This window comes from Haliotis asinina, chromosome 2 (genome assembly GCF_037392515.1).
Source record: "Haliotis asinina isolate JCU_RB_2024 chromosome 2, JCU_Hal_asi_v2, whole genome shotgun sequence".
Classification (NCBI taxonomy): Eukaryota; Metazoa; Mollusca; class Gastropoda; order Lepetellida; family Haliotidae; genus Haliotis; species Haliotis asinina.
In genome coordinates, this window is record NC_090281.1 from 4,978,990 (window position 1) to 4,993,607 (window position 14,618).

Below are 14,618 nucleotides of genomic sequence, written 5' to 3' on the forward strand. Positions count from 1 at the left end.
AGTTTCGTCTTACGCTGCACTCAGCAATGTTCCAGCCATATGGCATCGGTCTGTGATAATCGAGCTTGGGCCAGACAATCCTTTGACCAAAAACCATGATCTTCGACCTACGCAACTGGGATACAATGACATGCGTCAGCGAACCTGACCAGCCGATCCCGTTAGTCGCCTCTTACGACAGTCATGGGATACTGAATGTCAGTTCTATCTCAGATCTTCTTGGGTCTTTTTCAAATATGCCTGAGCATAACATGTTCGGAACGGACTGTGTCATGAATGTGTGTTTATAAATTCATATAACAGAAAACAAACAAGTTAGGGTGTGTACCACAACAAGGAATGTATTATTACAATGTATAGTAGTCACATTTTATCCGTAGGGCATTTCAGCAGTTACCCGTCACCTCTGATATTTATACATAATATAGGTTACTGTTTAATCAGTCCATACGTCAGTATATAAACAATGCAGTGATAATGCACTGAACACACAACGCTTTGGCATTGTTGTGAGAAGGTTGTAGATTGGTGAGTGAGTGAGTGAGTGAGTTTAGTTTTACGTCGCACTTAGCAATATTCCAGCTATATGGCGACGGTCTGTAAATAATCGAGTTTGGACCAGACAATCCAGTGATCAACAACATGAGCATCTATCTGCGCAATGGGGAACCGATGACATGTGTCAACCAAGTCAGCTAGTCTGACCACCCGATCCCGTTAGTCGCCTCTTACGACAAGCATAGTTACCTTTTATGGCAAGCATGGGTTGCTGAAGGCCTATTCTACCCCGGGACCTTCACGGGTCTTGTAGATTGGTAAGGTCATAACAACGTTAAGGGAAGGTTGTAGATTGGTAAAGTCATAACACACAGTTATGAGAAGATTGTAGATTGGTGACGTCATAACACACAGTTATGGGAAGGTTGTAGATTGGTAAAGTCATAACACAGTTATGGGAAGGGTGTAAATTGGTGACGTCATAACACAAAGTTATGGGAAGGTTGTAGATTGGTAAATTCATAACACACAGTTATGGGAAGGTTGTAGATTGGTAAAGTCATAACACACAGTTATGGGAAGATTGTAGATTGGTAAGGTCATAACACATAGTTATTGGAAGGTTGTAGATTGGTAACGTCATGACAACGTTAAGGGAAGTTTGTAGACTGGTAACGTCATGACACAAAGTTGGGAGAAGGTTGTAGATTGGTAACGTCATAACACAGTTATGAGAAGGTTGTAGATTGGTAACGTCATAACACACAGTTGTGGGAAGGTTGTAGATTGGTGACGTCATGACACACAGTTATGGGAAGGGTGTAGATTGGTGACGTCATGACACAGAGTTATGGGAAGGGTGTAGATTGGTGACGTCATGACACACAGTTATGGGAAGGGTGTAGATTGGTAACGTCATGACACACAGTTATGGGAGGGGTGTAGATTGGTGACGTCATAACACACAGTTATGGGAAGGGTGTAGATTGGTAACGTCATAACACACAGTTATGGGAAGGTTGTAGATTGGTGACGTCATAACACACAGTTATGGGAAGGTTGTAGATTGGTAAAGTCATAACACACAGTTATGGGAAGTGTGTAAATTGGTAACGTCATGACACAACGTTAGAATTATGTCATTTAATAATGTTATGTGTCACAACGGTACAATAAAGATGCACATTTACACCGAGGAAACTATAGTCTGGTTCATAATTATTGAGAATTTTTCTTCTTACTTTGAGCTATCCTAACACCTCAACTGATTCACTGATACTTAAAACTAAGTAATGGTATAAGGGAGGTAACTCATCTTGGCCTACTGAGTATAGTACAATTAGAGATACCTCCCCTGAATTTGTAGCAGACGTCATTTTCCTCAGCACTGTCAACAATGTCTGCTGAAGATAAAAGAAGGTTGATCTTTGAGTTGTGTAATCAAGGAATTGATGATGTAAATACATTGGCAGAGAGAACAGGAACTCCTCTTTCTACTGTGTATAGGAGTAGGAAGAATTTTAAAGAGGGAAAGGATTTTGGGCACCAGAAAGGAGCAGGGAGACCCAGAAAATTGGACTTCTCAGATCGCGTCCGGCTGGGAATTTTAGCGTCTAAAAAGCAAAGGGCAAGCATCTCCAACATTAGGTATGAAATGATAGAAAGAGGATCAACAGTTGTATCAAAATCTAATGTTAGAAGAAATTTGATTGATCTTGGATGGGAGAAAAAGACTGGAATTCCTTCTCCTCTCATGAAACAAGAACATAAAGACAGGCGTGTTGAGTGGTGTTTGGCACATGAAAACTTTGACTGGGAAAATGTGATTTTTACTGATGAAAGCTCAATATGGGTATATCCGAATAATGTGAAAAGTCTGCGTCAGCACCGTTGTATCGACGACCTAAATACAGCCCAAAGTTTCATGTATGGGGAGGGATATCCTTATTAGGAACGACCCCGCTGTGTGTGTTTGAGGGAAATCTGACAAGTCAACGCTACACTAACATATTAGATAATTTTCTCCTTCCAAGTGCACATGTGTTTTATGGAAATGACTGGATTTTGCAGCAACATAATGATCCTAAACACACCGCAGAACATGCCAAGCAGTGGTTTCAGGAGAAAAATGTGACTGCATTACCATTTCCTGCATATAGTCCTGACTTAAATCCCATTGAGAACATTTGGGGGATGATGAAGGAATGTGTGAATCAAAAGGGGTTGACAAAAATTGAAGACATGAAGAGAGAAGTGGTCCGATACTGGGACAGCATAACTCACGAGACACCAACCTCTCTGATAGGAAGTATGCCTACCCGTCTTAGACTGTGCCGTGAAGCTCAAGGAGACTTGATAAAATATTAAATTGTTACCTACACAACATGAAAAGGTCAGTTCACATTCACAATGCATTCAATTTTATCTGATTTGTTCTCGTTTAATAATATGAAATGCTTTAGCTATTCTCAATAATTTTGAACCATACTGTATATGTTAAACTTTTCACTTTGAGATTCTGTCTTCGCTATTCAGCTACAGCTTCAGAATACACGTCCAAAACAATCTGCAACTTGACGAATAAACATTGAAGTGAATGTCTGCTTTGTTTCTCATGTACTGTTAATTACTAGGAACATTAATCAACTACGAACGGTAAATCAAACGTTACGACGATGATGAAAATATTACAAAATACTGCAGCATAAAATAACTTGGACATTATGGCGACGTAAAAATGACGTATCACAAGGCCAGGCCTCAACGTTGTAAATGAAGTCCACAGAATAACGTTCTAACAACGAAAGCAAAACGTTGTGACAATAAGAAATTATTAGCTGGGAAAACTCTAGAATTACTAAGAGCAATATTATACGAAAACGCAATTTGTTATGAGCGAACAATCAAGGTAATTCCATGTTTCTTCCTCAACTTCGAAAGTTCTTTTCCAAGTTGTGTCACACACGCTTGTTAACGGACCTCTCTCGCTTTCTGCTCTCGGTGTGGCAAATCCTGGTAGTAATCAAGTAAGACTATCATTATTCAAGGAGAAGGGACTCACATTTTGTTTATGTATGAGTATGTACAGTTTCCCATGGCTATAAGTAGCACTGACAAATCTGCTTTATTGCAAAATGTCAGCACTATCATGGCGGGTGATACCAGACACAAATTGTGGGGAATCGAAGATAGGTCTTCATTGTGACGGGAAAACGTAATACAGACTACTCCACCGCCCCTTGCACGATATTGGACGACACATATGGAATTTTAAGTACATGTATATGCATTGATGAAAGTACAGTATGACCAGAAATTATTCAGAATTTTAGGATTTCTAGTATAAACAACCTTGACCAGCTATCAAGTGCTTGGTTTCATTTGAGACAACTCCTACAACTGCGTTAATCCTTTTTCACTAGATTGTGAAGAGTTATCCCCCTTTGTTCACTTGTTGGCCGACGACATTTTCAGTGATGCCCAGCATGAATGATTTAGAGAAGCGGAAGTTGATATCAGAGTGTTATAAGTAGGACATAAGATCAGCTAAAGTGTTTTCAAGTAGACAGGAGGCGGCTTGGTGTCCTTGTTTCTTAAACAAACGGAGGAGTTTAGAAAACTTAAGGGTGGAAATGACTGATAGAGTAACGGCGGCTGTCTGTAGGGAGGCCGTTCGAACACAGCTGCATGCAATGCATGTGGGTTGGCAGAAAAGTCGTGGAATTCCATCACCGATCATGAAACTGAACAAAAGAAGCGAAGTTTGAACTGGTGATTACAGTGGTGCTTACAATGTGATTTTCTCAGATGGAAGTTCTGTGTGGTTGTTTCACTACAGCAAATTCTGGACCAAACAAAGTAAAAAAAAAATGTATCAGCGCCCAAAGTACAGTCCGAAATTTAACGTTTGAGTTGGAATATCTGTGTTATGGGCAATGCCCCTCTGTGTATTTGAAGGGAATATGAACAGTAAGCGGTACACAGATATTCTCCAGGGACATTTACTTCCATCTACTCATGTGTTCATTTTCGGATTTTCCAGCAGTACAACGACCCAAAACGTCGTTCACAGCATTCACAGGCCTGTTTTCGGACCCAAAATATGACATTATTAGTTTGGCCAGGCAATACCCCTGGCCTAAATCCAACAAAACGTGTTTGGGGACTCAAGTATCAATAAGAAAAATCTGACAAATACTGCTGAAGTGAAGGGAGAGGTGGTCCAAAATCGGGACAGGTTGGACCACAACTTACTAACTCCTTTGATCAGTAATATTCCCCGCCCTACTGAACATACATTGCAGCCCATGGTGACTTGACAAAATACTAACTGTTCATCGGTCTTTGAATCTTGAGTTTTGTTCTGCTAATATTTACATCGAATACGCGAGTAATGAGTGAAAAATAATTTACAAAGCTTAAAATCCTTAATAATTTCTGGTCATACTATATGTACAGTCACCATATGGTTGGTTCCTTACAAATGCCTAGGTTCTATACACCTTATATGTCAAGTCTTGCTGAAATGTGTTTATATAACAAAAGAAGCTCACTGGTTCATTAGTTCATTGTTTAAAACTACACCTTACCATGCTCCTCTGTTGCAGACATATATTGGTATTGGTTGTGGCATTCCATTAAATGACCCGGCTTTATTAATTGACATTGGGTAAGCACCAACATTCTCCACAAACAACTGGTCTCCGATTTCAAGCTCTGGTAAGTGACACTCCTCGAAGAGGATGTCATCACCTGCACACGTCTGTCCGTAGACAGTAGATTTGAAGGTAACTGCAGTCCGTGGAGCCTGGAACAGAAATACTGAGGAAGTAGCTGCTGTATGTGTATGTGTATGTGTTGTCGTACATGTGAGTGTGTGGTGCATGTTCAGTCGCTTCACTGTACACATGTCCTGACCTTTTCACTGTCGCCTATACAAAGGGGTTTCCTATTTGTGCTGGATGACTCAGTTTTACATTGGTTATGAAATGTATTGTGCATTTCATTTTATAGACGATTTTTTTTCTGATAACAAGGTTTTCTAAACAGTGTTATATTCCTACATTTAGGAGCGATGGTGATTCAGCCCTGCAGCATCGTTTGAAGGTTCTGTTGAAGGTTCCAAATACGCTGTCGTTCACGAAGTAAATGTACTCGTCTTCATCTCCACCTGAAGTGAGACACGCATTATTATCTTACCTCTATGTGAAATACTTTAATTTCATTGGTCAATGACGCTTTTACAAGTTTCCGTGTCAATCCTCCAAGGAGGTGACAACGGACAAAAACTATTAACCGCTGCAACAGTAATCGCCAAACTGTCAACCGAGATAACTGTTGCTGTTTTTAAGGTCACTTTGTACTGCTTTATTTTACGCACCTTCCCTGTTTTATTTAAACTAGTTTTGTTTACACTGAGTCGTTTGCACACTTAACCTGAACATACGTAACTATTTTTGTAGCAGTTTTAATCGTGTCAGAATATGTTTTACTGACATCCAGTCATGTCTACTCAAAAAGTTTATTGCACAAAAGGCCTCGGGCCCTTATACAAGAGAATATGTACATACTGTCTAGAGGCAGACGCCATTTTCTTTACGTCAAAGAGTCAGTAGTGATCTTTAACATAAATTAAAACGATATCGTGAACCGGCTCGGGTGATACTGCTTCAGAGAGGCGTACACCAGCAGCTTACAACTTATGATGTATGACAGTTATTCTCTAACCTCTTAATGAATACCTTAACAGCTCACGGTTAGGTATGTTTGTTTAATGGAAACGATTATCAAGTTTACAAGTACTCACCTATGACTGAGAAAACGTGACAAGTCCGCCTTATGTAAATCCGTGACCTTTCAAAACGAAATTTCAGGTAAAAACCTGCATGGATACTTATGCTCGCTTCAATGTGTGAACTTTAGCTGCCACCCAAAACCGACCTCTTTAGTTAACCGTGTTCAATAGTGTTATACCAACCATGCCTCATCTTCCTTCCTATAACTGATAGGACCAAGGTCGCACATGAAGTCACAAAGTAGCGACCAGGCTCCGCTATGATCTGAACTCCTCTTTTTTCAGGAAAGTACTCATCTAGGCCCTTGTTTAGATGTCTTGCAACCTGCATACAATACACACAAGTGCACCAGTGAGTCATTACAGAATTTATAACAACTTATTATTTAGCAAGTCGTGTTTGGGAGTTCACACGTTTTGCTAGACAGACACAAAACATCCATTTGACTGACAAACCTATGAAACAACCTTTTTCAAATGTTTAAATGACTCCTGGTTGTTAAACACTCCTCGTGGTGCCTTATATTTGATGACGTTATTTATTACAAAATGTTCATTTCTTGCGTGTTGCTTTGTTGTTTAAACGCCACACTCTACGCAACTGGGATGCAATGACGTGTGTCAAGTTGAACCAAATCAGCAAGCCTGATCACCCGATCTCGTTAGTCGAATCTTTTGACGGGCATGGGTTGTTCAGGACCAATTCTAACCAGGTACTTCACGGGTAACACCTTTTCCAAAATCAGGAAAGGTAATTCGGGTAGATTGTAAGGAACCGTACACTCTGAGTTGTACCGTAACGTTACCTCTTCAAATTCCACCGGAGGTGTCTTATGTCCAAAGATGCCCCCTCCAACATCCAAGACATTCATGGAGATGCTGAGTTCAGAAGCGATGCGGAACACTCTGTCAGCTCTCTCTACAGCGTCAATGAAAACACGGCCGTCCACTACGCCACTTCCAACATGGAAACTGCATGCAGTGAAAATGAACTATGCTGAGTTATATCATGTTTATATGTAAACGTTCATGATTGATGTGTTTTACTTTGGCATATTTCCAACCATGTCAAGAATATTCTCTCGGATTATCAAATCAAAGCTATGAAGTTTTAACTTAGGGATGAGTTATGTCCATGACATGACATTGAAAAATAGGCTCACTTCAATCCACTAACCTACTCAGTTGAAATAGAAATTGCGTCGTCGATTCAGCTTAATACCTATGCTTAACGACACCGAGTGACAAACACTCTTCAAAACCTTCAAGACTTTAGCGATGATCAACTACTGACATGGATTATTCCAGCACTTCGGTCCTTAAGTCTCTAGTTTTCACACACTTGGGTGCAGTCGGACAGGTTCTTCAAATGGGTCGCATGACTTTTGCTTAAACGTTGTTTGATCAAGGTTATGTAATCCAAGAACAGCTCTAAAACGGATTTATGACCGGCAAATGGAGGATATTTCCAAATCTGATCCAACAGTGCCATGATGTCTGGCCCGATTCCTTATTTTGACTGGTACCATATTTTTTTTGTGTTTTCCGGAGAACAGTTGGTTTGTAGATTTGGTAGAGTAGGTTGCGTTCGCCATTTTGCAAACATCTTGTTTTCCATCATTATCAGTCTTTCTCAAACAACAGCTATCTTATACGGAAATGGAAAGGAGACGGGAGACAAACTGGAAACACTGATATTCAAAAAGTGGATAAAAAACTCGCAACATAATTGTACTTGACATAAATCCGACAGTCCTGGCCCGTTCGGCTACTGAGTAAAACCAAGAATTGGCATATACAGTATGGTTCAAAATTATTGAGAATAGCTAAAGCATTTCATATTATTAAACGAGAACAAATCAGATAAAATTGAATGCATTGTGAATGTGAACTGACCTTTTCATGTTGTGTAGGTAACAATTTAATATTTTATCAAGTCTCCTTGAGCTTCACGGCACAGTCTAAGACGGGTAGGCATACTTCCTATCAGAGAGGTTGGTGTCTCGTGAGTTATGCTGTCCCAGTATCGGACCACTTCTCTCTTCATGTCTTCAATTTTTGTCAACCCCTTTTGATTCACACATTCCTTCATCATCCCCCAAATGTTCTCAATGGGATTTAAGTCAGGACTATATGCAGGAAATGGTAATGCAGTCACATTTTTCTCCTGAAACCACTGCTTGGCATGTTCTGCGGTGTGTTTAGGATCATTATGTTGCTGCAAAATCCAGTCATTTCCATAAAACACATGTGCACTTGGAAGGAGAAAATTATCTAATATGTTAGTGTAGCGTTGACTTGTCAGATTTCCCTCAAACACACACAGCGGGGTCGTTCCTAATAAGGATATCCCTCCCCATACATGAAACTTTGGGCTGTATTTAGGTCGTCGATACAACGGTGCTGACGCAGACTTTGTCCATATTTTCACATTATTCGGATATACCCATATTGAGCTTTCATCAGTAAAAATCACATTTTCCCAGTCAAAGTTTTCATGTGCCAAACACCACTCAACACGCCTGTCTTTATGTTCTTGTTTCATGAGAGGAGAAGGAATTCCAGTCTTTTTCTCCCATCTAAGATCAATCAAATTTCTTCTAACTGTAGATTTTGATACAACTGTTGATCCCCTTTCTATCATTTCATACCTGATGTTGGAGATGCTTGCCCTTTGCTTTTTAGACGCTAAAATTCCCAGCCGGACGCGATCTGAGAAGTCTAATTTTCTGGGTCTCCCTGCTCCTTTCTGGTGCCCCAAATCCTTTCCCTCTTTAAAATTCTTCCTAATCCTATACACAGTAGAAAGAGGAGTTCCTGTTCTCTCTGCCAATGTATTTACATCATCAATTCCTTGATTACACAACTCAAAAATCAACCTTCTTTTATCTTCAGCAGACATTGTTGACAGTGCTGAGGAAAATGACGTCTGCTACAAATTCAGGGGAGGTAACTCTAATTGTACTATACTCAGTAGGCCAAGATGAGTTACCTCCCTTATACCATTACTTAGTTTTAAGTATCAGTGAATCAGTTGAGGTGTTAGGATAGCTCAAAGTAAGAAGAAAAATTCTCAATAATTATGAACCAGACTATATATCTTTAAAGAGCGACAACATTAACGCCTTGGCTAGCATGTCATCTCCACCCTTCAAGTGAATATATGTGACAAGCTTTAGAAAGGTGAGCGCCCGGATGTACCTGACTCCCACCACATTCAGTCGCAGACTCTTGGCTTTCCTGAGGAGATGGTGGACTTCGTTTTCCTCACACCCATACTGGACGCTCAGGTGGTGCTCCACTTCATATTTGTCGGAACTCTTAATTCTCAGCAGTAATCTAAACATGTACAAAACATCAGGGAAGATGAACCAGTCACCTGACATAACACATGAGCCCATATACTTTATGGTTAAACAGTTCCAAGTTAAACATAGTTGTACATATGCTAGTAAATATTAATGATTACTGCGTCTTCCTTATATGTTTTGATGGAAATGGTTTGTTTTTCCTTTTGGGTGTAAACTTTGGTGTTTTAATGGGGAGTTTCTTTGTGTTCAACAATATACACAGGTTTCATAACCTATAGCTAGCCTCAGTGTGGTTGAATTGCTGTCAGCAAGTGTAATAATTTTTATTCGCCAAACCTCCTTCTCGTACTACTAAGTGCTGATATATTTTGGTGAGAGTTTGGTGAGATGTTGCAGTGTTTTCCTACAGTTGTCAGTCTGTCCATTGACACACCTTGCCTTGGGATGCAGCGACTTCAGTTTTTCCAGTTCATCCTCGTTATCAAACGCAACCAAATCTACGCCCATCTCTGCCGCGTATCTAATGTCGGAGGGATGTTTTACACTGTGCGAATACACTATGCGGCTTGGTCCAACTCCCATGTCAAGAATAGTCGACATTTCACCCTGAAAATACCAAGACATCGATTTCCGATATTTTCATTTCAGTAACGTGCAAGTGATTTGATGAATTTAGTTTATAAGTAAATGTAACACTGTATATAATATTTAATAAAGTGGGGGATGTTGGATTTACAAGATTGATAAAATACAAATGATGAAGCCAAGGCCAAGGATAATGAAGAGAAATTAAGGGAAAATGTGAACAATTGATTCCATTCTTTTAGAAGATTTTCATATATATATTACTTTCGTTCATGTGCAGTGGCATTGGCTAATAGCATGCTCGAAAAATGAAATATCCCCTACTTTTTTAAATATAACACGAGTTAAACCAAAAAGCTACCCTGCTGGCACAGTCGAACGAGGCACCGAGGTCAGACAGGAGAGAGAGGATCTGAGGGTTGCTGTTGCTCTTGACAGCTGAAATCAGCAGGTATTTCGGCGATTTATAACGACAAAACATCATCAGGAGATGCAATTGTGAGTGAATTTAGTTTTACATCGGTTTTATCCATATTCCAGCAATATCACGGCGGGGCAATCAAACCCGGGTCTCCGGTGTGACGATCGTACGTTTTAACCACTAGGCTACCCCGCCAGGAGCTGCAATAGAAAACATTACGACGGATCATCCAAGAAAGGTATGATAGACGAACTAAATAAATAATTTTGCTTTACACCGTACTGGGCCCTGTGGTAGAGCGACGGTTCCTAACGCAACAATGTTGCGAATCACCTCATTACGTGGAACAGTTTATCACAATAGGATGTTTTAGAGCTGTATTGCCAACAACGGCTAAACATACACGTCCGGCGTGCTATAAATGTCGGACTCCATACATTTGATTGTATAGAAATGTTTTACGCGCTTCCTTGACTTATTACAATTTCGCGCACCTAATGTTACTTACTGAAATATCATTTAGAAAACACAATACAGTATTCCTTTCAAACGGAAATTTAGATTTCTAAAAATGGTTTAAAGAAAATTCCGTTTAATGACCCACAGTTTGGTCCAACACGAGCTACCTTTACGGGAATGATATGCATTCTCGGATCAGCATACTTGATCTTCAGTTTCGGCTAATCACATAATAATTTGTAGCTGTAAACTTACTCTTTGTTACTGCAAACATTTCACACAACTCTTATTTCCGAATACAGAGTTCCTTTAACCTTCATTGTCAACACCAGAAGTACAATAGTAATCTAATGACATTTCCACTACATACATAAGATGTACTTAACCCTGATACACATACTTTGTTAATGAACCGCCTGCTTAATACCTCACGAAGGATGACGTTTTCATTGACCTATAAATAAAATGTCTGTCTGTCTGTCTGTCTAAATGAATGGTGCTGTTTGATGCTTGACACCGCGCTCAGATATAGTTCAGCTATGTGAGTCCAGTTGTAAATGACCGAGACTGGACCAGACAATCAACATCTTGACCATCCGTCTACGCAGTTGGAATACGCTGACATGTAGCTGATTTGTCGCCTCTTACAATAAGCATGGGATGCTCACGGTTATTTGCATTCACCTACCGTCGCACTTTTTAACATGGCGCCATGAAATGAATAGCTTCTACAAAATTGTTTTTGATAGATGATTAAACAGACCGGAAGTACCCCGAGAAGTGAACATAATGCTTAAAGTTCAGAACATATGATGTGTGCTTTTCTATTATGCAAATGAGTCCTGTCACATGGTTCATTACTGAGGTTCATTACCAAAACGTCGACCTTCTAAAGTGTGTCAAAACAAAATGGCAAGGAAGGTGCCGACAGTCTCCACTCACCGCTGACTGGTTACAATGGGATTAAAATGCTTGACGGTCACATGGGTCATACGGGAAACATGAATGACAAAAATGCGGATTCAGCATTTAGTCATTTATGAACAGTAAATCGCTTACTTGTAAATTGAATTTACAGTTAAACAGTTTTCAGTATACTTCATAATACATTTGAGAAACATTATCATTTGTCGTTTGTGAACAATAAAGCAGTTATGGAATTATAATATTTACCAGTATCTATACACTTCATGTACAAAATAAAAAGACAACAAATAATACTGAATCTGCACCGTGCTAATCATGCGTGGTATACGTGTGTGGTAAGAATACCGTAATAACTGTGACTTAATCTTACAATCTAAATGGCAGAAAGTATATGCATGTACTGCACACGTGTGTACAAGAAATAATTAGTACATGTTGTGTTATTCTTGCTTTGCAGATCAACCGTGATGTGCGTAAAGGGTGAACAATTATGTCGCCATGCTTATGCATGAAAGGATACGAAGCAGGGCCTTTATTCTCGAAACGTTCGTAGGCGTAAGAATTTCTAACTTCGATCGTAGCCAGTGTGTTGAGAATGAGCTTAAGAAGTTCGTAGGGCTACGAACGTTTGGAGAATAGCCAGACGGAACCACACAATGCGTTTTAAGGGCGGATATCTGCTATATTTAACTAACCCTTCCCTGTGGATTGCTGACTTGCTGATTCAAAGACCCGGGGTCCCGGGTGTACACGCCTAGAAATATCCCGTTATTGAAGAAGTGTTTGTGTTACAATTTGATCAATGTGAACATGAGTATTTAATTGTATCCATATACCAAAGTGTGGTTTGACCCTTGGGAGGTTCTTGAGCCACCTGTCCATCTTCTGCATGACATCGCCCAGATCAGTGACATAGACGGCAGATCCGAAGTCTTTATCCTTGGAAACAGAGAAATCAACATTCTTTTGCATGCCGACAAAAACACTTCACTTACAATAGGAATAATATCAATATAGACTGGATTTCCATGGATATTTCGCTACGTTCTGACTCAACATAGCCGAAGTATACTACTACAGATCTGACAAAAAGAGTATTTATGTTGCTTTCAGATCCGGTGTTGGTCTCAGCTGTGCTAGAGGGCTACCAAAGTAGTCAACTTCTAAATATTTGGTAAAAGGGACCTAATACACCACGTTACATTTGGGATTAGACTTACCATGCAAAGTACACGTTCTACTAGTACATTTGTCGGATTGAGTTCTAAAGTTGGGGCGGGTCCAAATTTTCTACCGGGGTACCCTACTCCTTCTTATCCTAACCGGATGCTTTTTATGTTGCTTTGTGACATGAAATATGTTTAAAATGTCAGTATAACCTTCAGCTCGGAAGCTAAAATGTCGTGTTTCTTTTTCAATATCTTAACCATGTAAATATTCAGAAGACGTGACTGTAATTATGTCAAACTGTTCAAAACCAATACCTTTTAGTCATGGAAGACTAACACATTACATTGGATCTATTGTCACGTGGTCATAACGGGTCCAGGTATTAAAAAGGGTACCCTGGTCCAACTCATTACCCACCCGATCTGGTAAAGAACTGGTACAGGTCAATAAGTACCTAACACCATAGTTATTTATTCCAAGAATACTATTCCTCTTCACAAATTACATCAACTTGCATCTTGCTGCCTCATAGCCCGCTACTGCAAATTAGGGCAATTGTACAAAATATGAGCCTCCGTAGGTCATCACACCCACTGCGTTGCCAAACGAGCCAGTGAATGAGGTTTTACGCCGCTTTCAGCTAAGGTGCAGCGATATCGAATCGGGGGACACCAGACATGGGCTTCACACATTGTACCCATGCTGGGATGGCCACATTAACATGGTTCGCGACCGTCATAGGTAACTAGCAACTGAGTGAGTGAGGCTGGTTCATCTGCATCGTGGTGATCACTATAACTATTTCTAGTTTGTTAATGATCTACAGACAACGTTCATACAGCTACGGCATTGCTGAATGAGGTGTTAAACAAACTACACGCTTTATTGTGATAATTTGAAAACAAATACATGACGCATACTGTATATACAAATGCACCGCTTGTGAAAATACCTTTTTCCTTTCTTTTGTAAGAACCCTCTTTATTATATCTTTGATGTCTTCGCCATCGTCATACAGGAGTACACGCTCCATGCTTCTACAGGCTATCTCTGCAAGGGTACCACTTCTAAGGGAACCACTTCTAAAGCAGCAATCCTTCCGCTTAGGACTGGTTTATGAAGGTCTCTAAACCTAAAGATGGTGGCAAAGTTAAATATAATATATCTTATCACAATTAAAAATATATTTAGATACAGTGGACGCTGTCATAACCAACATCTGTCCAATGCGTTAAGTTGTCAACACGAGCATAAAATCTCAGTCCCATCCGTGACTTGCACATTCATGATCAGTTCTACAATCAGGTACATTGTCTAAACTGGATAGTTACTTAGTTCCAATGAGTGTCGGTTTAAACAGCTTCCAATGTATAGTGTGTTTATGTGCTGTGAGTGAGATTAGATTTGCGCAACATTCAACACTATCGCAGCCATGGATATGGCCGCCGTCTGT

General features: G+C 39.9%; 1 protein-coding gene across 1 annotated transcript; it reads right to left on the minus strand.

Moving 5' to 3' along the window:
* Nucleotides 1-2,821: 2,821 nt before the first annotated feature.
* Nucleotides 2,822-14,198, minus strand: LOC137272213 (ornithine decarboxylase-like). Its single transcript, XM_067804572.1, has 10 exons — nucleotides 14,118-14,198; nucleotides 12,832-12,934; nucleotides 10,550-10,626; nucleotides 10,037-10,209; nucleotides 9,494-9,631; nucleotides 7,099-7,264; nucleotides 6,476-6,617; nucleotides 5,562-5,668; nucleotides 5,088-5,305; nucleotides 2,822-3,510 (listed from the first exon to the last, which is right to left on the minus strand). The coding sequence occupies exons 1-10, from the start codon at nucleotides 14,196-14,198 to the stop codon at nucleotides 3,456-3,458; spliced, it is 1,260 nt and encodes a 419-aa protein (XP_067660673.1). The 3' UTR covers nucleotides 2,822-3,455.
* Nucleotides 14,199-14,618: the final 420 nt, after the last annotated feature.